General features: G+C 40.9%; 1 protein-coding gene across 2 annotated transcripts in view; it reads right to left on the reverse strand.

The window, feature by feature from the left end:
* The window catches only part of pappaa (pregnancy-associated plasma protein A, pappalysin 1a), a 65,904-nt gene that overhangs the window by 15,877 nt on the left and 29,593 nt on the right, over positions 1–20,434 (reverse strand). For both annotated transcript variants that reach the window (XM_056747137.1, XM_056747136.1), the window contains exons 9-18: positions 20,174–20,302; positions 19,924–20,015; positions 16,353–16,549; positions 11,036–11,143; positions 10,341–10,476; positions 10,006–10,219; positions 8,086–8,254; positions 1,452–1,635; positions 489–690; positions 151–346 (exon numbers count right to left, since the gene is read on the reverse strand). In XM_056747137.1, coding sequence (XP_056603115.1) covers positions 151–346; positions 489–690; positions 1,452–1,635; positions 8,086–8,254; positions 10,006–10,219; positions 10,341–10,476; positions 11,036–11,143; positions 16,353–16,549; positions 19,924–20,015; positions 20,174–20,302 — 1,627 coding nt within the window. The remainder of the gene's footprint in view (positions 1–150; positions 347–488; positions 691–1,451; positions 1,636–8,085; positions 8,255–10,005; positions 10,220–10,340; positions 10,477–11,035; positions 11,144–16,352; positions 16,550–19,923; positions 20,016–20,173; positions 20,303–20,434) is intronic.

Here is a 20,434-nt window from a genome sequence, read left to right on the forward strand (position 1 = left end):
AACGTTTGACATCGCAGTTATATTTTAAGAGACGGTTCACCCAGAAATATCCATTTATTCACCCTCAAGTGCTTGTAAATCTGCGTGTGGCTCTTTCTTATGAGCAACCCGAAAGAAGATATTTTGAGAAATGTGAAAGCACAGACAGACCTGTTTGCATGCCGGAGGATGTGTCACCGTGCGGTTTGCCCTGTCGCAGTGGATCCAGCAGGTGCTGTCGAACCTGAAGCCGTCAGTGCACTGATACATGCCATGAAAGACGGACGGAGGAGGAGGACAGGTGATGGGTTCACACGATCCCTCCAGCCAGCGGCCGTCTTCTGTACACTGACGCTTAAAGGCTCTCCTGTAACAAAAGAGCGGTCGCAAGCAAAAACGTCACTACTGTCAATTCATATTTCATTTGAAATCGGAGTTTCAACTAACACTTCTGTAAAGGTTTTAAGGGACGGATGTCAATATGATTTGTGATTTTTTTGGGTGCAGACCTCTTCGGCTTGTTTGCCACGTGGTATCCAGGTCTGCATTTGTATTTGCACAGGGTTCCCACTTTAAGCCCCGTGTCATTGCAGCGTTTGGTCTGAAGCATGGCGTTGGGCACGGGAGGCGGCACCGGACAGCGCAGCTCGCACAAAGCCTCCGGGAACGACCACAGACCGTCCTCCATACATGTCAGACTGTTGTTAGTGCCTGTTATTAGAACAGGATGTCAAAGTGTGAACGCTTGTCTTTTACTCCATGTCTGTTAGCTTTCCGTTTATAAATATCTTTGACAAAAACTACGATTTTATAGGATTAATATTTCATTATATATCTCTTTTTTAAACCACATGAAAAATACTATGACTTCTAGATACAGTCATGTGTTATATTATCCACAACCCCCTAACCATAGTATTACTATAGTATAATATCAAATACACTACAGTATTGATGGGTTTACTAAATTCAACTTAAAACTACAAAATAATATAATATTTTTACTTTGCAGCGGTAAATTACTTTAATACCACAGCATGTCGGTGCGGATACACTCTTAAGAAAAGGTGATTCAATGTTCAATGTTGTAGAAGATCCTTTTGGTTCCATAAAGAAACTTTAACATCTGACGGTTCTTTGTGGCGAAAAATGGTTCTTCAGATTATAAAAAGTAAGAAAGAGATGGACTTCAAAGAACCTTTGGCTGAATGGTTCCTTGTGGAACCAAAAGTGGTTCTTCTATGGCATCGCTGTGAACAGCCTTTTAAGCATCTTTATTTGTAAGAGTGTAGATCAAATCTATTCTCATCTCGACAGTCCTTGTCTCATAAAAGCCCCTGAAACTTTAAAAAATAATGATACCATAGAGCATACTACAGTTTACTATAGTAAATACTAGACTATTCGACAGGACGCAGCGCCTGAAAACCCCTCGTTCCCTTCAGAGTGTTGAGATGTTTGGGGTAACTTACCCACGAGCTGAGCGGGCTCTTTGCATTGAAATGTGCTCTTCTTGCCGTACGTGGTGCCTTCTGGGAAGTCAAAGTGGGCGGGGTGAACGTGGTATTTATCCGGCAGGCCGCAGTCCACCGGCTCACATGACACTTGCTTGTTCCATTTCCTATCAGCACAGGTTATAGTTACAGTCGAGTCCGTCTGGAGAGAAACAAGAGAGACACATAACCGTTTATAAGGGATACTTGCCCCAAAAATGAAAATTCTGTCAACCACAGAGTGTCCCAGACCTGCATAAATAAAGGAAGATATTTAGAAAAATGTCACTAATCAAACAGATCTCATTCCTCTTTGACTCCTATGGTATTTATTTTCCCTACTTTGGCAGTGAACGGGGATGAGATCTGTTCCTAACATTCTTCCAAATATCTTCTTCCTTCGTGTTCGGCAGAACAAAGACACTTGTACAGATTTAGGACAATCTGAGGGCGGAAAGTGATGAGAGAACTATCCCTTTAAGTCAAGCCACTAATGTAATCCTGATGAAGAGTGAAATTGTTGACTCTTAAACTATTCAAATGGTGAATAACTGTACTTTACGTATTTAAAGACAGTATCATAGGAAATAGAAAACAATCCCATAATGAATTATATTAAATAATAATAAGTCTATGACGTGTGCTGTGTGTTGATCTCAAGAGAACAATGTGTGTCATAGAGATGTCACTCTGTGAGAAATAAAACAGTTTTGTTCTAAAAATAGCACTGAAACATCCTGACAGTGTTCCAGACATCTTAAACCATCGTTTCTCATCTTGTGTACCTGGAGATTATCTCATGTAATCTGACTTTAATATAACACAGCCTTTTAAAAGCTTTTCTGTTTGCAAACAAGTCATGCAAATATGACAATAAAGCCGCATTCTGCTTCTCTTTCCCATATTGGTCAATTCATGGAAGGAGACAAAGAGCTCTTGAAAAGAAAGTGGGCAAGACTAAAGCTTCAAGAGGAAAATATTGATCATTTGAGGTCAAGTTTCTAATCATCAATTCTGTCGTGACAACTCACGGAGGGTTTAGCATGGTGGTGTGCAGGACATATGCATGTATTTGGTCTTGGAGGAATAGATCTGATGCTGATGCTGCTGTGGCGGCAGAGCAAGTACAGAGACTTCAATAACTTGCTTCTGTGAGCATATAACATATATGAATAACCCTGTATAGTTCACGTCAGGGGTTTGAAAATATATATCTATCTATATCTCTTCGGCGTAAAGCAACGTTTTAAATTTGTTAGATACATAGTTAATAGGATATTATAAAGACAACAGATATAAATAATTCTGGAACCTATCAATAGCATAACAACACAGATAACCACTGTGGATTTTTATCATTTTTCTGGGGGACCCCTTGCAACCTTCTGGAGGCGCCCTGGGCGTCCCCGGACCCCAGTTTCAAAACCCCTGGCTTACGTGATCCCTTTGTAGCAGATGTATTCTGGTGAAGCTGGGGAAGGAGGTGGGTTCTGAAAAGCGCTTCACTGCTACGACAATCACTAGCCGAGATTTAAGCGCAGAGCAGCAAGCTCATTGCCTGTTGATCCGGAAGGAACCAATCAGCTGCGCTGTGTAGCAAATTTATAATGTCAGATTGGTTTAGACTTTAGGACTGCGACATCTAGAGTTTCATGCCAGAACTATCTAAATTAAAAAAATTACAAATGACAGTAATAAACAGAGATCTCGGGCCGTAAAATAAATCTATTTAATATCTATATTATTTCCCCTAGAAATCAATAGAGAGCAGATTTGCATTTGCGTCTCTGAGATTTCTCCTGAGAAAAAGAGTCAGAAATCTCCCTAATGTCTTTAGAGTTTGAGAAGCGATGTCAACAATGTGGCAAACTGAGCTCAGGTTTGTCAAGTCAAAAGTCGATATTATTGAACATCTCAACATGAACTCAAAGATTTCTCATCAAATTCATCAAATTCATCTCATCGAAGTCAAACGAGCCGCTGCCATATAGCACTTTAACACAACGAGTTACAGTAATAATAACCAGCACTAATACAGGAAAATACATTCATCATGAAACACAGAAGTTGAGTTTGGTTTCGGCGGCAGAGGAAACAGCTGTGCTTTATTGATGTTATCGATGAACTCTGGCATATTTCCTTCCCGTTTTGTACGTTTCAGTCGTTTATCGTATCATCTGTCATGCCATAACGATATCTCCTTACGTACTCGTAAGTCACTTTTGCATTTCTCTGTGTAAGACAACATGCGTTTTCCACATGCTAAAGCCGATCTATATGTTTGGAATATCTGCGAAGAATTCCCGAAACGTTCGGGGCTGAAGCGAGTGATCACATTAGACAAGATCAATGGTGTAAAAGACAGACGAGGAAATGCGACCGCACGTGCATCAGACGAACCACAACACCGTATCTCCCCATGGGTTAAAATATGACTTTATCAATATTACTGCACATGACATCCGCCGTGACAGTGTGCGTGCGGTTCACACACTCTCATGTTCACATGATCTGCTCAGATGTATCTAAGAGTCCTTCGGAAGAAGATCCAGTGACTGCTGGAGGGTTGGTGCGGTCAGTCAATGTCAGGAGGAGAGATCAGACCCACAAACATGCAGGTAAAACACACATAAAACACTACAGTAAAATACTATACTGTACTGCACTGTTATGCAGTATACTGTCTCAGACTGTACTACACTACAGTCCTACACTATACGTTAATTGAATACAGGGCGCCATACTACTATGTACTATACTGTACTGTACTGCACTTTACTATACCGTAATGTAAGATACTATACTGTACTTTACTACATTACACGGCACCATGGCACTGTACTGTTCTTTAATACGTGCCCCCATACTATTGTATGTTCTTTACTATACTATACTGTTCATTATAACACGGTCAGTTCTGGTCCTTGATTCTGATTGGTTGAGCGGAGATCTAAGCCGTTATAAAATACCCCGATATATAACGGCTGACCGCTTTACCTAGAATCACTGCGCCACTCTTGCTACGTACAGCAAAATTATTGTCAAAATGTCCGATTTTGTTGTGAACTTTGATTTATTTGGTGGGCAAAGCATGAATGAGTGGTGGGAAGAGATTGACCTGACAGACAAATTAGACCAACAACAAAGACGACACGGAGAAATTAATGAAAGCGAAAGTGAAGACATCGAAAAGTCTAGAAATGAGGTGAATACTCATAAGCAGACTATGTGGTCTGTTCGTTGTTTTCGGTCCTGGTGTGCCGAAAAAGGTATGTTTATTGACTTTAAAACAACAGTGAAATAACTTCGCCGAGAAGGACTTGACAAATCATCCCACCATCCCGCATTAACGGTGGCAGACTTTGAGAAAATCACCCACTCTCCGGCACTAAATCCAAATACACCAGAGGGTCTCGTCAATAAAGTCTGGTTTGACGTGCAGCTGCAATAGGACGCAGAGCTAAAGAAGGTAATCGTCAACTGAAGCCCGAATCATTTATTATTTGCAATGACGAAAACGGGCAGAAGTATGCAACACTGTCTTTCAAAGAATGCACAATTTATGGCGATATCCAGATTAATTTTAATAAACACATTTAAGCATGCTTCCAAGCATATTTGATCCACACTTAAACACAAATGTTCATGTATAAAAATAGATACATGTTAATGTTAATAGATAAACACCACAGTCTTTAAGCATACTTTTCATTGTGTTCTTTGCTGCGTCTGCGTTGCTTGGCAACCGCACTGTTGTAGCCACACCTGTTTCTGAGGAACTACTTTGTTTGGTGGAAGAATATATTTCTATTAAAATAATTACATAATATTTGCTGTAATATTTGCATAATATAACTCCGCTTCGCGTCGTGCCTAACAATGCCCCTTAGCTGTTATAAAATGCACTGTAACCCACGGCTTCGCGGGGCTTATTGCTTTAATATAATGCTCTACTGTGCAACACTGTACTGTACTTCACTTCACAGTACCATAGTGCACTGTACTATATCCCACTTTATTATACTATATTTTGCCATACTGTACTTTACTGTACATTACCAGGCAACACTTTACTTTATGACATTGTACTTTATGACACTATACTGTGATTACTAAATTTCACAATTTTCACAAATTTCACAAAGTTTCAAATTCAAATAAGAGCTTCAGAGCATCCTTTCGTTGCATTTCAGTTCTGGACTTTATAGACGGTTTCATTAATTTCATTCACTGATTGTGTTGTATTTCAAATTTGAAGTCTAAAGGCAATTGCCAACAAAAACCAACACACACAGAAATGAGCTTTGGGGAATATTGGGAAACAAATGCTGTGCTCACACTGCCCCGAAACGACAGACAAGCCAGAAATATTGATCAACCCAAAGAAATGATCCAAACGGTTATGAAACTCTTATAAGCAGCAACAGAAAACATTTGCTGGAGCTACAAGAGGATCCACAATTTACTGTTTCCAGTCTGCTCTATGAAGAACTACATGATTCTCAAAACAAATTACATCAAATTGTGTTTGTATATAATCCTGACATTGATAAATATCAGATCACGTTTCATGAGTGATCGATGGCTTGTAGCTACTGGAAGCTTCATGCGGGATGAAATGGGTCATGGGTCCCTGCGAGTCGCTCCGATGGTTTCCATTGGTTATCCATTAAACATGCATGATTTAACAAACAAGGACACGCGCACACACACTAATCATTTTAACAATGGCATCATCTCAGGCAGATTTCTTGGAAGCCGTGTGACATGGCAAACTTTCTATTAAAGCTCGACAAGATGCAACTCGACTCTATTATCCTTGTGTTTCCTCAGACACATGCTGTACTGAGTCGGAAAATGAAGAAATCAAATGAGAGGGTGTGATCGCATCGCCGAAAGCAACACTCGATTAAAGCGTTACATCACAGAGATGACAACCTCAGCTTTAAAGAGGACAGATCGAGAGAACCTGGATGTTTCTGAAGAAAAGCCTCTCTTTACAAGCAGGAAATATTCCAGTGAAGATATCAGAAAATGCATAAAACATGACAAATGTCCCTGAGAAGCAACACTTCTTAAGACATTTCAACTTGTGTTTAGAGAATGTGAAGCCTTTTGTAAGTCTGTTTTGTGCTTAAACCAGCACATGACCATCTTAAACCAGCACATGACCATCTTAAACCAGCACATGACCATTTTAAACCAGCACATGACCATCTTAAACCAGCACATGACCATCTTAAACCTGCACATGACCATCTTAAAACAACTCATGACCAGCTTACACCAGCTCATGACCATCTTAAACCAGCTCATGACCATCTTAAACCAGCTCATGACCAGCTAAAACCAGCTAATGACCAGTTTAAACCAGCACATGACCATCTTAAACCAGCTCATGACCAGTTTAAACCAGCACATGACCATCTTAAACCAGCACATGACCATCTTAAAACAGCTCATGACCAGTTTAAACCAGCACATGACCATCTTAAACCAGCACATGACCATCTTAAAACAACTCATGACCAGGTTAAACCAGCACATGACCATCTTAAACCAGCACATGACCATCTTAAAACAACTCATGACCATCTTAAACCAGCACATGATCATCTTAAACCAGCTCATGACCAGCTTAAACCAGCACAAGACCATCTTAAACCAGCACATGACCATCTTAAAACAACTCATGACCAGTTTAAACCAGCTCATGACTAGCTTACACCAGCTCATGACCATCTTAAACCAGCTCATGACCATCTTAAACCAGCACATGACCATCTTAAACCAGCTCATGACCAGCTTACACCAGCTCATGACCAGTTTAAACCAGCACATGACCATCTTAAACCAGCACATGACCATCTTAAAACAACTCATGACCATCTTAAACCAGCACATGATCATCTTAAACCAGCTCATGACCAGCTTAAACCACCACAAGACCATCTTAAACCAGCACATGACCATCTTAAAACAACTCATGACCAGCTTAAACCAGCTCATGACCATCTTACACCAGCTCATGACCATCTTACACCAGCTCATGACCATCTTAAACCAGCTCATGACCATCTTACACCAGCTAATGACCATCTTAAACCAGCTCATGACCATCTTAAACCAGCACATGACCATCTTAAAACAACTCATGACCAGCTTAAACCAGCTCATGACCATCTTACACCAGCTCATGACCATCTTAAACCAGCTCATGACCATCTTACACCAGCTCATGACCATCTTAAACCAGCTCATGACCATCTTACACCAGCTAATGACCATCTTAAACCAGCTCATGACCATCTTAAACCAGCACATGACCATCTTAAACCAGCTCATGACCAGCTTAAACTGGCACATGACCAGCTAAAACCAGCTCATGACCAGCTCATATCAGCACAAACCAGAAGACTGACAGAAACAAGGCCAAGAGCCAACTCAACTTGGGAAACTTTTCTAAAATTGGAAAGAAGTGTTTCCCCCCATTATTTATAGTTGGAATTTCGCTACCGTCTCTTTAAAGGCTTGTTCACCTAAAAATAATTTTTTTTTTTTAAATGTATAGAAATGTTTGTGTTCACTCAGTGGAGGTCATTGTGCTCAGTACCTGACTCTTGATGATGTCATCGTCCCTGTGGATTTGCAGGACGTAGCCGCAGTTGCATGTGACGGTGCAGCGCGCTCCGTTGAAATATTCGCCGTCGCTGCACTTCACCTCGGCATTCCGGATCAATGGCTCCTGGCAATCGATGGCTTCACAGGAATAATGGACACAACTGCACACGGAGGGAATGAGAGAGAGAGAGAGAGAGAGAGAACCGTGTTGGACGGGATTCTAGTCTACAACATTTCTCATTTCTATTCTTAATTTCTGATCCAAACACAAGTTTACTTGCTTTGAAAGGTTCAAGGGCTATAAGTAAAGTATCATTAGGTCCAAGGGCCACAATTCCAAATCGTATATTTACACTGAGGTCTTTAATCACAGTTTTGAAAACAACTCCATTCATAAGCAACACCGTCACATTTTAGACGAGATATCTGCGAGATGGAAACCACTGAGATGTGATGTGAGCCATGGATGAGCATCATCTTCTCTGGAGAACACCTAACTTAAGCGTCACATTCTTTCTTTCGCTCTCTCTCTCTCTCTCTCAACTCTCTCTCCATGATCATTTCTCTTCATTAGACTGTGAGCTGGATTACATATAGATATTATAAATGTGTTTCTGTTTCCATCGCTGGAGCTAAACAAACAAGAGTTTCTAACAGCAACCAAAAGTCTTTTTCAATCAGACATGACACGCACTGCATGAAATAAAGAAGAAAAACAGAACATGTCGGCTCAAGGCGCTGAACCAGTTCAAACAGGTGCTAAACCACCTAAACCAGTTGGAATCCATGTAAGACCTGAAGCAGATTTTTTGGTCTCGAGCGTTTGAAACATTTGTAACATGCTGTTTGTTAAATACAGAGTTATTTGGTGTGGGCAAATGAACGATACAGGTCGAACTGAACTTAGTTCACACAGAAGAAGAAGAATCAGCGAGTGGCAGGAAAAAGAAACCGATTTGAAAACGCAGAGTTGGCATTTTTCGACTCATAGCTGAGCAAGTAGAATCCTGGCAGATCTGGCCGCGGCTCTCTTCTGTACGCATGCGAGAAATGAAGAAATGCGGTTTTAGGTTTCAGCCACACGCGGGTGGATGTGAAAAGAAGCTTCTGTCCAGCGCTTGGAAACCATCTGGATGTTTCAATGCCATCTTGACGCACGTCACGCTCTATTATTGTGTTCTGTTGGTTCAAACTGTTTCGCATAACGAGATGTGACGTGCAATAAACTGTCAATGATCCAAAACTCTATTAAACAATATTATTCATTAAATGCGGTTTATATGACCTCGTAATAATTGTTAGGCTATATACAAAAAAATGATTGTTATGATTCATACACCCATCATTATATTGTAACTAAAACCATAAACATGTCTATAGTGTTGTTTATGAAGTCGCTCATAAGAAATGATTACATGATGTTTTTGCTTCACCGTTGTTAATATCTGCCCTCGTTTACTGTTATTGCGTTCTATGCGCGTCTGAGCCAAAACCTGATGCCAATGCAGTGAGAGCAGGAATAAAACACATTCAACTCCTGCTGAAGTGGCATACAGTCCTGAAAAAGTGGAGAGAACATAAACCCCAGCCATGTTAATGGCCCCCGTTGTTAACAAGGCTGGGAATTGGGGACGTGGTGTTTTGTAGATGGGGCAGTATTACGGGAAACATTTTGCCGGCGGTCAAAGGCCTCCACAGACGATTCCACAGAAGACACAAAGTCCCGAGGTCTGAATATTAGGCGGCGTAGAACATTTGTGTGTGTGTTCGGCGGATGCTTTGTTCTTACCGCACTGTATTTGTGTTTAATGAGAATCAAAACCAGAAAGTAACAAGTTCATGTTCGAGACTGAGATGTGTCACAGACTGCACAGGTGTTGTGAGATGATCCGCGATGAAACATGTCGCTCACCTTTGGCCCATGGGGTTGTAGATCTCATCGCTCTGGCAGCCGCTGATGGTTATGGGGTCGAAGAACTGGAACGTGCGCAGGCCGATGCCGGAGATGGCCACCAGGTCCGAGCGGAACATGAGGAGGATGGCTTTGGTGTGGTAGAAGGCCACGCTGAGGTCGTGATTCACCGGGATCACCAGCGGATTGGAACGGCAGCTCAGACGCCAGTCACCTGGAAGTTTCAGAGACGAGACGGACAGAGGCATCATGAAACCAGCGGTTTTAGAAACTTAAAAGAAAGATTGCAAAGCTGGCTTTGGTTCGCAACAAACTTAACCATCGGGTGCACTCACCTAGGCTGTGAACGGCCTCTTTGGTGTCGATGAGTTGGACGGTGATGTTGCACTGGGTTTGGTCGATGTAGCTGGTTCCATCTGCGGCCAAATGAATGATGACGGCTGCCGCGACCATCGGGTGAGAGAAATACGCCTGCAGGAGATCAGATCACATGTGCTACTGCTTTTCTCTTTAGATCACTGAATCAGATTTAGCAATTTGCATGACAAATGAAGATGACTGAATGAGATAACTCTGTTTAAAAAAAATCACATTTTTTAATGGTGCATTCAAACGAACATCAATCAAACTGTTTTGATTCAGGCCATGATAACTCAAAAAACAGCTAACTAACACAATAAAAACATGATTACATAATAAAATGATTTTTAAAAACGGAACAAAACTCTTCAAATCTTTGACCTGTTTGATCTTGCATTTTGTGACCCCAAAATGATTAGATATTGAAAATATGGACATTTAAACCAATTATCCGTATTTGACCGTAAATTGAAAGAAAGCAACATTTGTAAGTGAACAATTTTAAAACTTTTCAATGTATTTACACAACATGCCATTTAATTCATCAAAGAGATGGCAATTGTTTTTAACATATCCTAATGAAGATGATTAAATGATTCTGACGTTTGTCAAAGAGTTTATCTTCTGATCTTAAGTCACAAAGGTCTGATGAAGGACATTGAAATCTCACCTTCAGCCAGTATTGGGGATACCAGGTGATGCCCTGAGCCTCGCGACATGGAAACCAGGCGTACTGAGAAACTCCATCGGACAAATCAAACACTTTGGACTGACACGTCTGTAACAGAAAACATATGACAAATCCATTAAACTTTGATAATCCTACCCCTCTGATGTTAAGAATGAGTCATTAGCTCGCTTCAAATAGATACGAAATAATTGATTCATCCTCGTGTCGTGTCAAACCTGTGTGACTGTCTTTCTTCAGCAGAACACAAAAGAAGATATTTTGAAGAATGATATTTTGAACCTAATTCTCATAATATCTTTGTTCGTGTTCCACTAAAGAAAGAGTCATGGGGCAAATGAACGATGGCAGAATTTGTATTCTTGGACGAACTGTCCCTTTAAGACATTAACCCTGAATTGATTTTATAAAACCTCACCGAGCTCATAAAAAGAGCTTTACACACCATGACATTCGTCAAGGACACGGTGTTTCTACTGATGGTATGAAATATGATATATGTAATGAGAGAAGGCACGGAAAGTACACCGAGCAAAGCGTAGTATCAGAGCAAGAGATCTGTTGATGTGTTCGGTATAATCTGCTCCATCAAGGGAACAAAGCTAATCTTGCACTTCCAAGCAGCGCGACCGCAGGTGGCTTTTAGTGGAAATTCACGGCAAACGGTCTTAAACTCAGTTGACAAACTGTACGAGACACAGAAGACGTGACAAACTCGCGAAACTCAACGTATTTGATGAGGACAAATTAACCGTTCTCAGGAGCCGCTACCTATCGGCTTGTGCTGGAAGTCTCCGGCAGACACATAACGGGCGATGACATCACTCTTAAACCATAAGACCAACAGCCCAGCGTGAGGGGTGAAATAAACCAATAAAACCAATGATCTACAGCGTTTTGACTCAAACCACAGGTTTCTGGAATGTGAGCATGGGCTGTAAATTGCAGAAGCCATGGAAGTTTTCAATCCAGATGAAACTTTTAGATATCCTTTGCGGCGCTGCGACCTTGATGAAGATCTCACGGCGTCGGACGAGTGCACTCGACCGCAGAGAAAGCCCGTCCACCGAAATTCGCCATTCAAGTTTTTCCTCGAATGCAGGCGACTGGAAATCACCGGGCGGTTGGACATGAAGTTCATCACAAGCAAATAACCTTGAGCACTCACTCCTGAAAACAAAGCCCGGGATGGTTTGAAGACTGCGTCCAAAACCTAATGCAGACCAGCTGTGTGCCGTTCATGGGGACCCCCGCACACTACAACACACACATACACAGAAACACAGCCGATGGCGAGACTCCACTTTGTTTGTGAATCACTGCTCGAGATAAAAGACAAATGGACATGAATCTTTAAGAGGTGTCCATGTGAAGAGGTGTGTGAACCCCCCAATACAGACAGACTAAAATACCAAAGAATCACAGTCGTTATTTCTGTCAGTGAAAACAACAGAACAAATGAGAAAAAACAAGTCTAGGACCAAGTAGGCAGTTATGAAGCGAAGTATACAGAACAAAATTCCTTTCCGTTGTCTTGATTTAGGTCTGTGGAGAAAAACTTCAGGGTTCTAGGGGGAACCCACGTGTCCACAAAATGCTCTGGCGACCTGGAAGAGATTCAGACGCTGGGTCGAGGTCACGAGCATCAACAGACGAACCAAAACAGAAATACTTCACCCAAAAAACTCTTGCGTCATGTCAAACCTTTGTGAGTTTCTTTCTTCTGCAGAACACAAAAGATGATCTTTTGAAGAATCAACACTAAACTCCATTGACCTCCATCGTATGAACACAAAACCGCTGAGACATTTCTCAAAATATCTTCTGCTTTGTTCCACTGAAGAAAGGCTCACATGCAGGTTTGAAAACACACAAGGAAGAATGAATGACGACTGCATTTTCTTTATTTTAAGCAAACAAAAATGAGCATTGCATTCTTTCATTTGGATTAGTTTACTAAAAACTAAAATATGAATCAATACAATAGATAAATTAAGATTTGATATATTCATCTGTCATTCAGCCCTGTGACCTGTCTTCTTTCAGTCGGCTCTGTTTTTCAGCCCGAAGTCTTTAAACTCTTTTGTTGTTAAATGACTTTTCTCTGCATAAACAGAGAGCTTCAAGAGAGAAACTGTTTCTTATTTGGAATATATTTGCAAATTTGTTTGTTTATTTTCGCTGCCCGCGTTGGATAAACTTGAATTTGTTTTTCCAGCAAAACCGGGACAAACAAGACAGGGATTTGCCAACTAACCCGACATCTGTGAGATATTTGCTCGACCTTAGCGAGATTCACATCACCACACGACACGAAGAACGTTTGCGGTGTGAGGTAACGTTCCCTAAACTTAAAGACATGCAGACCGACTCCAAGATGTTTGAAGGTTTTAGAATGTAATCTCAGATGGCTTTCCGAGGGCGCTCTGTCCTCCACATCACATAAACACCTCTGTTTCTGCAGGCACACACCGTTCACGCTTCCAAAAACCCTGACGTGTTAACAGCCAACGATGTACATGAAGGTTCATCTAAAGTCCAGTCTCTTAAAGGAAAACCAGATGATCCATAAGTGAAACAGAAGACTTCAGACATTACAGATGAGATCTGACAAATGTGTCTGTCATGAGGGTTTGAGAAGAGATGTCAACAACGTGTCAAACTGAGCTCAGATTTGTCAAGTCCACAATCGAAGGTCAAGATTATTGAAGATCTGGATATAAACTCAAACATTTCGCATCAAATTGACTCAAATCCAGATTATTTGACCTTCAAGACCTCTAAACGTTCCTGCTGCTCCGAGCTTCCACATTCTCCAGCGTGCGGTTGCGTCTCTGAGATGAAGGTATCGTCCATTCCTACATCTAAACCCAAGCCTGTGGTCATCTATGAGAGATCGATATAACTGTGTAATCCAACCGTGTTCAGGAGTCCAACAGATGAAAACTGGCCTGTGTTACAGCGAATGACCCACATCAGCAGCATCTCATCCAGGCCACACATTCAGAGGAGAGACATTCTGTTCTCTCGGGTCTTTAAAACGTCAGGTGCTGAGAGGAGACATGACAGTTCACATTCATGAAAATCTGCCCTCATGACCTGAAGACCGACTCGTTCTTCACGGCAAATAGCTTGAAGCCGTGGCTCAGGGCCCACTGGCAGCTCATTCTGGACCGCCCTGTCGCTCGCTCCATCTCCCCCGAATCTTTTCATGCGTCTTAACACCAGATCACTATCGGCCACGCTTGTTTACACCGGGCTCTTTGAAGGTTTGCGGCGTGCCCGGAGGCTTTGAAGGGGACACGACAAATAAACCGAAGAACACAAAACAACAGTATTTCAAAGGCACGAGCGGTCCGGAGCTCATCAGATGGCCCTGATATGACGACTTTACCTCAGGGCCGCTTCAACCGATGCGCACAACCTCAGAAACAGATAACACGCGTCGCGTGTGGGACATGAATGAAGGCTGTTCTCATTTAGTCAATGACCCGGATGGCGACGTCAGGAAAACACACTCAGAACTTCTTTTCTTCCTTAATTTCTCCGGAAAATGTAATGAAGTGTCACAGCAGAAGAAAAAATGGGTCATTACCGTGTCCAGATGCTCCGTTGAGTTTTTTCTCTTTTTACTTTGATAATTCTCATTGTACTCAAAGGTGATCTAATTCTCATTAAATTCACATTATTTATTTAATTCAACCTCATTTACATATAAAAGCAATTTAAGGTTGTACAATACATTTGAATAATGTGATTTTTACAGTAATGAGAACTTGATGGCAAGTATGTGCTTCATCGTTTGTTAAAAGTAACAAACTCTCTTTCTGTCTTTTGAGTTTGATTCATTAACCAAAAGAATAGAAAATTAAATGCGTAAAAAAACATTAAAAATGAATAATTGATGTATTTCAATTAGTCCTGTCAAACGATTGATCACCATTGATCGCATCCAGAATGAAAGTTTGTGTTTAAATGTGTCTGTGTAGTGTGCATATAAACATTTTTTTGAACACATACATGCATATAATTAACAAAAATATAAAAATGGCTAAACATTTACATCATTGGTAAATATAAATAAACAGGTGTAAATATTTTCTAAATCTGTATTCATGTATGTGTACGCGTTTATAAACACAAAACTATTAGGCACAGAACACAAGCATATGTGACCCTGGGCAACAAAACCAGTCTTAAGTCTTGTCGAGATGCAACTATTAGAAAATCAGGAATTCGAATATTGAGAAAATCGCCTGTAAAGTCGCCCAAATGAAGTCCTTTCATAGTATATTACTCACTAAGCTTTCTTATGTTTGCGGTGGAAAATTTGCAAATCATGAAACATGATACTAACTATTCTAATGATTTTGGGCACAAAAGAAAAACGATGGTTTTGACCCATACTATGTATTTTTGGCAATAATTACTAATGTTCCCGTGCAGACTGGTTTTGTGGTCCTGGCTCACATATGTATATACAAACTTATCGTTTGACAGCTCTAATTTCAATAGATAATGTGAAGGTGAATACTTTTGGCTACACTGATGGTGAGTAAAAACATGATAGCCCCAAATCAAAATCTTCCAAAGAGATCAAAAATGGACTTTAAGGTCAAATCTATAACCCAGATGTGTTCTTGAAATGTGCCGAACAGCTTTTTCTTGATCTTGGAACACAAACTCACTGTCGTAACTGTACTGTGCAGGTGTTTGTGTTATGCTTTTGTCCTCTGGAGTGATGTAGATGTGCAGTAGTGTTGTGTGAACCGCTCTTAAAAAGGAAGTAGAAGCCCGTCTGCTCTGTCTGTGAGGGAAACGGGCCAGGACATCGTGCACCAGAGGCGTTTGACGCTGAGGTCAGTGTGTAAATCGCAGACATCTTTACTGTCCTCTCCGGAGATGTTATCTTCAGAAGAAACCAAAGCACTCAAGTTCTTCAAAGAACCGTCTTTGAGTCGACCCCTCATGTCATGATCTCTAAATTAAAGGAGCTGTGCGCACATAACATTTAATGATGTAAAACAAACACAATGAAGCCATAATTCTGTTTCAACACAGACCAAATCAGCTCGACACGGCTTGTAATTTTATCTGGTACTCTCTGCTCCACTGTGTGGAGACCAAATGGCGACACTAGATCGGCCCGCCCGGACTGCACGTTCTTCACAGCAGAAATCTGATAGAACCCATGTTTCACAGGGCTCGACATAAAATGACGATTTTCCCACAAGACGATCTTTCACCGGACGACACAAATGGAAACAGTACAGCGAGCGGCTGCTGGTGAGGCGGTTACCTTAGTAACAGCAGGGTATCCGGCAGCCACATCGGCCGGGCAGTAGAGCCTCTCTTCATGAGAAACTTCCACCGTTGTGGCCCACTGGTCCAGAAAACCGTTGGGTGTGTACAGACCGCAGTCCTTCACGCTCGTCTCCCTCTCGAAGTCTTCACACACACCGTCACCGTCATAGTAATAACACATGCTGGGCTCGTCTGTAAACACGTGTGTTTGAGAAAGAAATCGCATCGTTACGTCATTTACATCTAATGTGAACAGTAATGTAACACATGTGTATTGAGCTTTTCTCATCACTGCATACAGTCACGTTTCATTTGCATGTTTAAAAATGTACCTGAGAATGTTGGTCGGGATGTGAAATCTCATATTATAACAAACGCTAACACAGATGTATATAGTCGTGTATATTTGCTAAAGGTATTTAAAATTTTTAAACCTCACGTCCTGTTATATCAAAGAGGGGTGGACAATCTGAACTCATTGACACAACGAAGCTGCATTTCATAGACAGAATGAATGAAAACCTCTGTGGGATCACGATTCCCATCCTCATGCATCTCATCTCAATGGCGCTTTATTTCAGACACAAACTTTAGAGAAATATGTGCATGAAAGGCAGACGGAAAATAGATTTGTGTTTGGCATCATAACATCTGATCTGATGATCTACACCAAACTTAATTGAGGTTTAGAGATAACCAAACAACTATTACATGACTTACCCAAGTCAGTTCTGAGATGAAAGAAGTGAAACTCATTATAATATTTTCAATGCCATTTAAAAAGAAATTTGAGGCCAAGTTTGTGAAATCCGAATTCTGGCATTGTGGTTTATTTAATGTCGGAATCTGGCACATGTTTACGGTCTTGAACATTTCTGCGCTGCCTGATAAAAGAAAGCAAAGAAAACATAAATAAAGTTCAGGTTTCCGATCTTGAGATTTAAACCTCTGATATAAATGTGACCTGGGATGTTTTGATGTCTGTAATTGCGAGTCGGATTTCAATTTTGTTATACCATGGTCTGTTTGAATACTGGATTGTGATAGGCTGGACGGTGTGCATTAAAACCCTTTAACGCACGGTTTGATTACGTTTAAAATGAAATGATAAAACAACTGTTATTTTCAACTGTTTGATCTGAAACGACACTGTGGAAACCAATAAAAGCGTTAACTTGGCAAATGACCATGCTATAAGCAGGATAATCCACAGTTAGCTATGAGTTATTTTTTTAAATGCACTTCACAGAGACCTTCATGTCGTGCTATAAAACCCTTCAAAGCACGGCTAGCTATGGATTATCCCTGACATATCTGATGGCTTAAATCAGTTTTAGAGGATGAGTAACTTTATTCGATTTTCTTTCATTATTCATAAAACTGTACTTCACCACCGTTCAAAAGTTTAGGATCACCTTTTTCTAGATAGCAGACTAATAAAGAACGCATCAATACAATAGCGCAGAATTATGTTGTGACTACAGAAAACTAAAACAAATCAATTTCACTTCTCTAATGAGAGAAGTTACGTTTTCACATTTATATTTTTGTCAGTCAAGTTATCCTGAACTTTTGAAGGGCTTGCCAAGGCCTCTTATAACCTAGATTTGGCTTTTGCCACTCGTTCCTCCTGGACCAGGAACAGACTTTAAAAAACTGGCCAGATGAAGGTGTCTTGGTAGACTGAATGTTATGCAAACATTGGATTTAGATCTATTTCAGACAGGAAGGTGAGTGAAAGACAGCAGAGTCCTTGGATACGTCCGATGAGTTTTCCAGATCCATGAGCTACTGTTCTTCATATATACTCTCTCTCTCTTACTTCATCTGTCTTTCTTTTCTTTTTCAAATTCCTCCTTGTCTCTCTTTCTCACATTGTGTGTCTCCATTCAATCCTAATCTCTCTCTTTCTCTCTGTCTCTCTATCACTCTCTCAGTGTAAGGGGTTCCAGTAAGGGGGACGGAGGCATGCAGTGCCAAGTTGGCTCGCGCCTCCGCGCAAATTCCAACGCTCCCCTCGGCTCTGCTGATGTTGAAACGAGGGGCTGTCGAGGGGGTCGGCACACACGCAGCTCCTTTACACACCCACACCTATGCTTTACATCCCCTCACACACGGCAGCGGTACCCTGACGTTTCCCGGAAACCATGAGACGTGCATTTATCCGTCTACGGGCATGATGTAATTCTAACGCTTCTGTCATTAAGAACAATAACGCAATTTTGCGATAAGGAACACCAAAAATGATCTTGTGGGTCAGCACAGGGCAGCTATAAAAGATGGAGAGTGAGAAACACAAACGCTGTATTCATGACGGGTGCCTGATTTCCACAGGAAAACACAAATATTTAAAGCTGCCACACAGATGTGACTCCTTCAGCACATGGTAGAAATAAACTCCATTACAAACACACAGAAAGATGCAAAACGAAACCATCCAAACACGCCTGAACTCTCCCTACCAGCAGTCGAAACAAAGTTGTACACTGTATTTGACTCAAGACACATTTGTTATATTATGTTAAACGTCAATTTAAACAAATTTTAAATGTTTACCCTCTCGCTGACCCTGAGGGTACATGAGACTGTACCTTTAAGACCGATGTCTGCTATGATTGGCCTGTCTCTTATTTGTCAGCTCTTAATGTCAGTTCACCGGCTTTTCATAACATCAATAGACGATGCGTAAAGGTTATTCACAAATGTGTTTTTTTCGTATTTGACTCTCGTTTGGTGTCTCTGAATTGTTAAAAAGGCCACGCAAAATGCTTGACGGATGCAAAAAACGCAGAAAATCGAACGCATTTTATGATGGACGAAAATATCTGATGCAGTGTGTAAATGTAATTGACCAAATGTGAGGTCTTATTTATTTTTAACGTGTGGAAATTTCAGACGCGAATTTGCAATGGGATTAAATGTGTTAACGTATCGTTGTGACATCACAAGGTCAAGCAATGCTTTTTTGTAGTTTACTTTTAATAAACAGAGCTCTAGTACGATGGAGGACGTTTTTTTTTAAAGAGTTCTTTTTTATATAAACTAATCTTTGGAAATGAGCAAAAAGATTAAATTTGAGTCCTATCCTTACAAAATCGACAACAAATAAAACAAAACACATGGTCGCTATAGTTAAACCTTGATATAAATTATTTTGCTTCAGCTTTACCACACTTTTACTATAATAACCCAATGATACCCTATTACTTTACTTTACACTTTTATTTTAAAATACAAACCATGGTTAATTTTCAAAAGAATGTGTCATTCAAACTCTTTTGTGTCAACTGAAAAGTGTGAATGTGCTTCTCATGTGAAGGTCTGCGAAGTATTCGATAGATAGATGTTCATCAAACTCGACTGTTCCTGGTCTGTTGCTCTGTTTTATTACTAATCGTATGCCAGGACATCTTTCATGAATCTGTTTTTGGATTAAAATGTCGTCCAGATTTCACATGCTCAAGATAAACAACAGCTTTGGCTCTGGAGTTCTGATGTGATGTGAGGTTTTGTTCATGTGGCACCATAAAGAAACTCTTCTCACAAACCTGTCAGCCGACACTTACCAATACAGTTGAAGAAGGGTTCCTTCTTACAGTGACTGGAACATCCGTCCCCATTTATCGAGTTCATATCATCACAATCCTCTCCGTGAGATCTGAAATAAACCAATAAATACATCATCGTCTACAACACACGGATGTTTTCACACCATTAAAGTGACTTACTGATGTTCTCTCTGTGTTTCTGTGATGCTAAAAGCGCACAAACATGTGGGGTTAATGGGATTATCCACTGAAGAGAATAGGAACACACCTCTGGATGAGACCGTCTCCACAGTACGGAGCTCCCAGGCGGTGGGTCAATGGAGGAGAAGGCTCGCTCTCGCTTCCACTCGAGATGGTTTGGATCTGGTAGGTGTACACCCCATTGTACTCAACGGCCCTGAGAAGGAAGAAAAACTAAACCATTATACTAGAGCATTTAATGGACCTGGTCCTGGTCTCTGCACTGTTAAAAGGGATTCTGCATCATAGTAGATTTCATGAAATGAGTCATCTTTACTTGATACAATTG

Source organism: Triplophysa dalaica, chromosome 4 (genome assembly GCF_015846415.1).
Source record: "Triplophysa dalaica isolate WHDGS20190420 chromosome 4, ASM1584641v1, whole genome shotgun sequence".
Taxonomy (NCBI): Eukaryota; Metazoa; Chordata; class Actinopteri; order Cypriniformes; family Nemacheilidae; genus Triplophysa; species Triplophysa dalaica.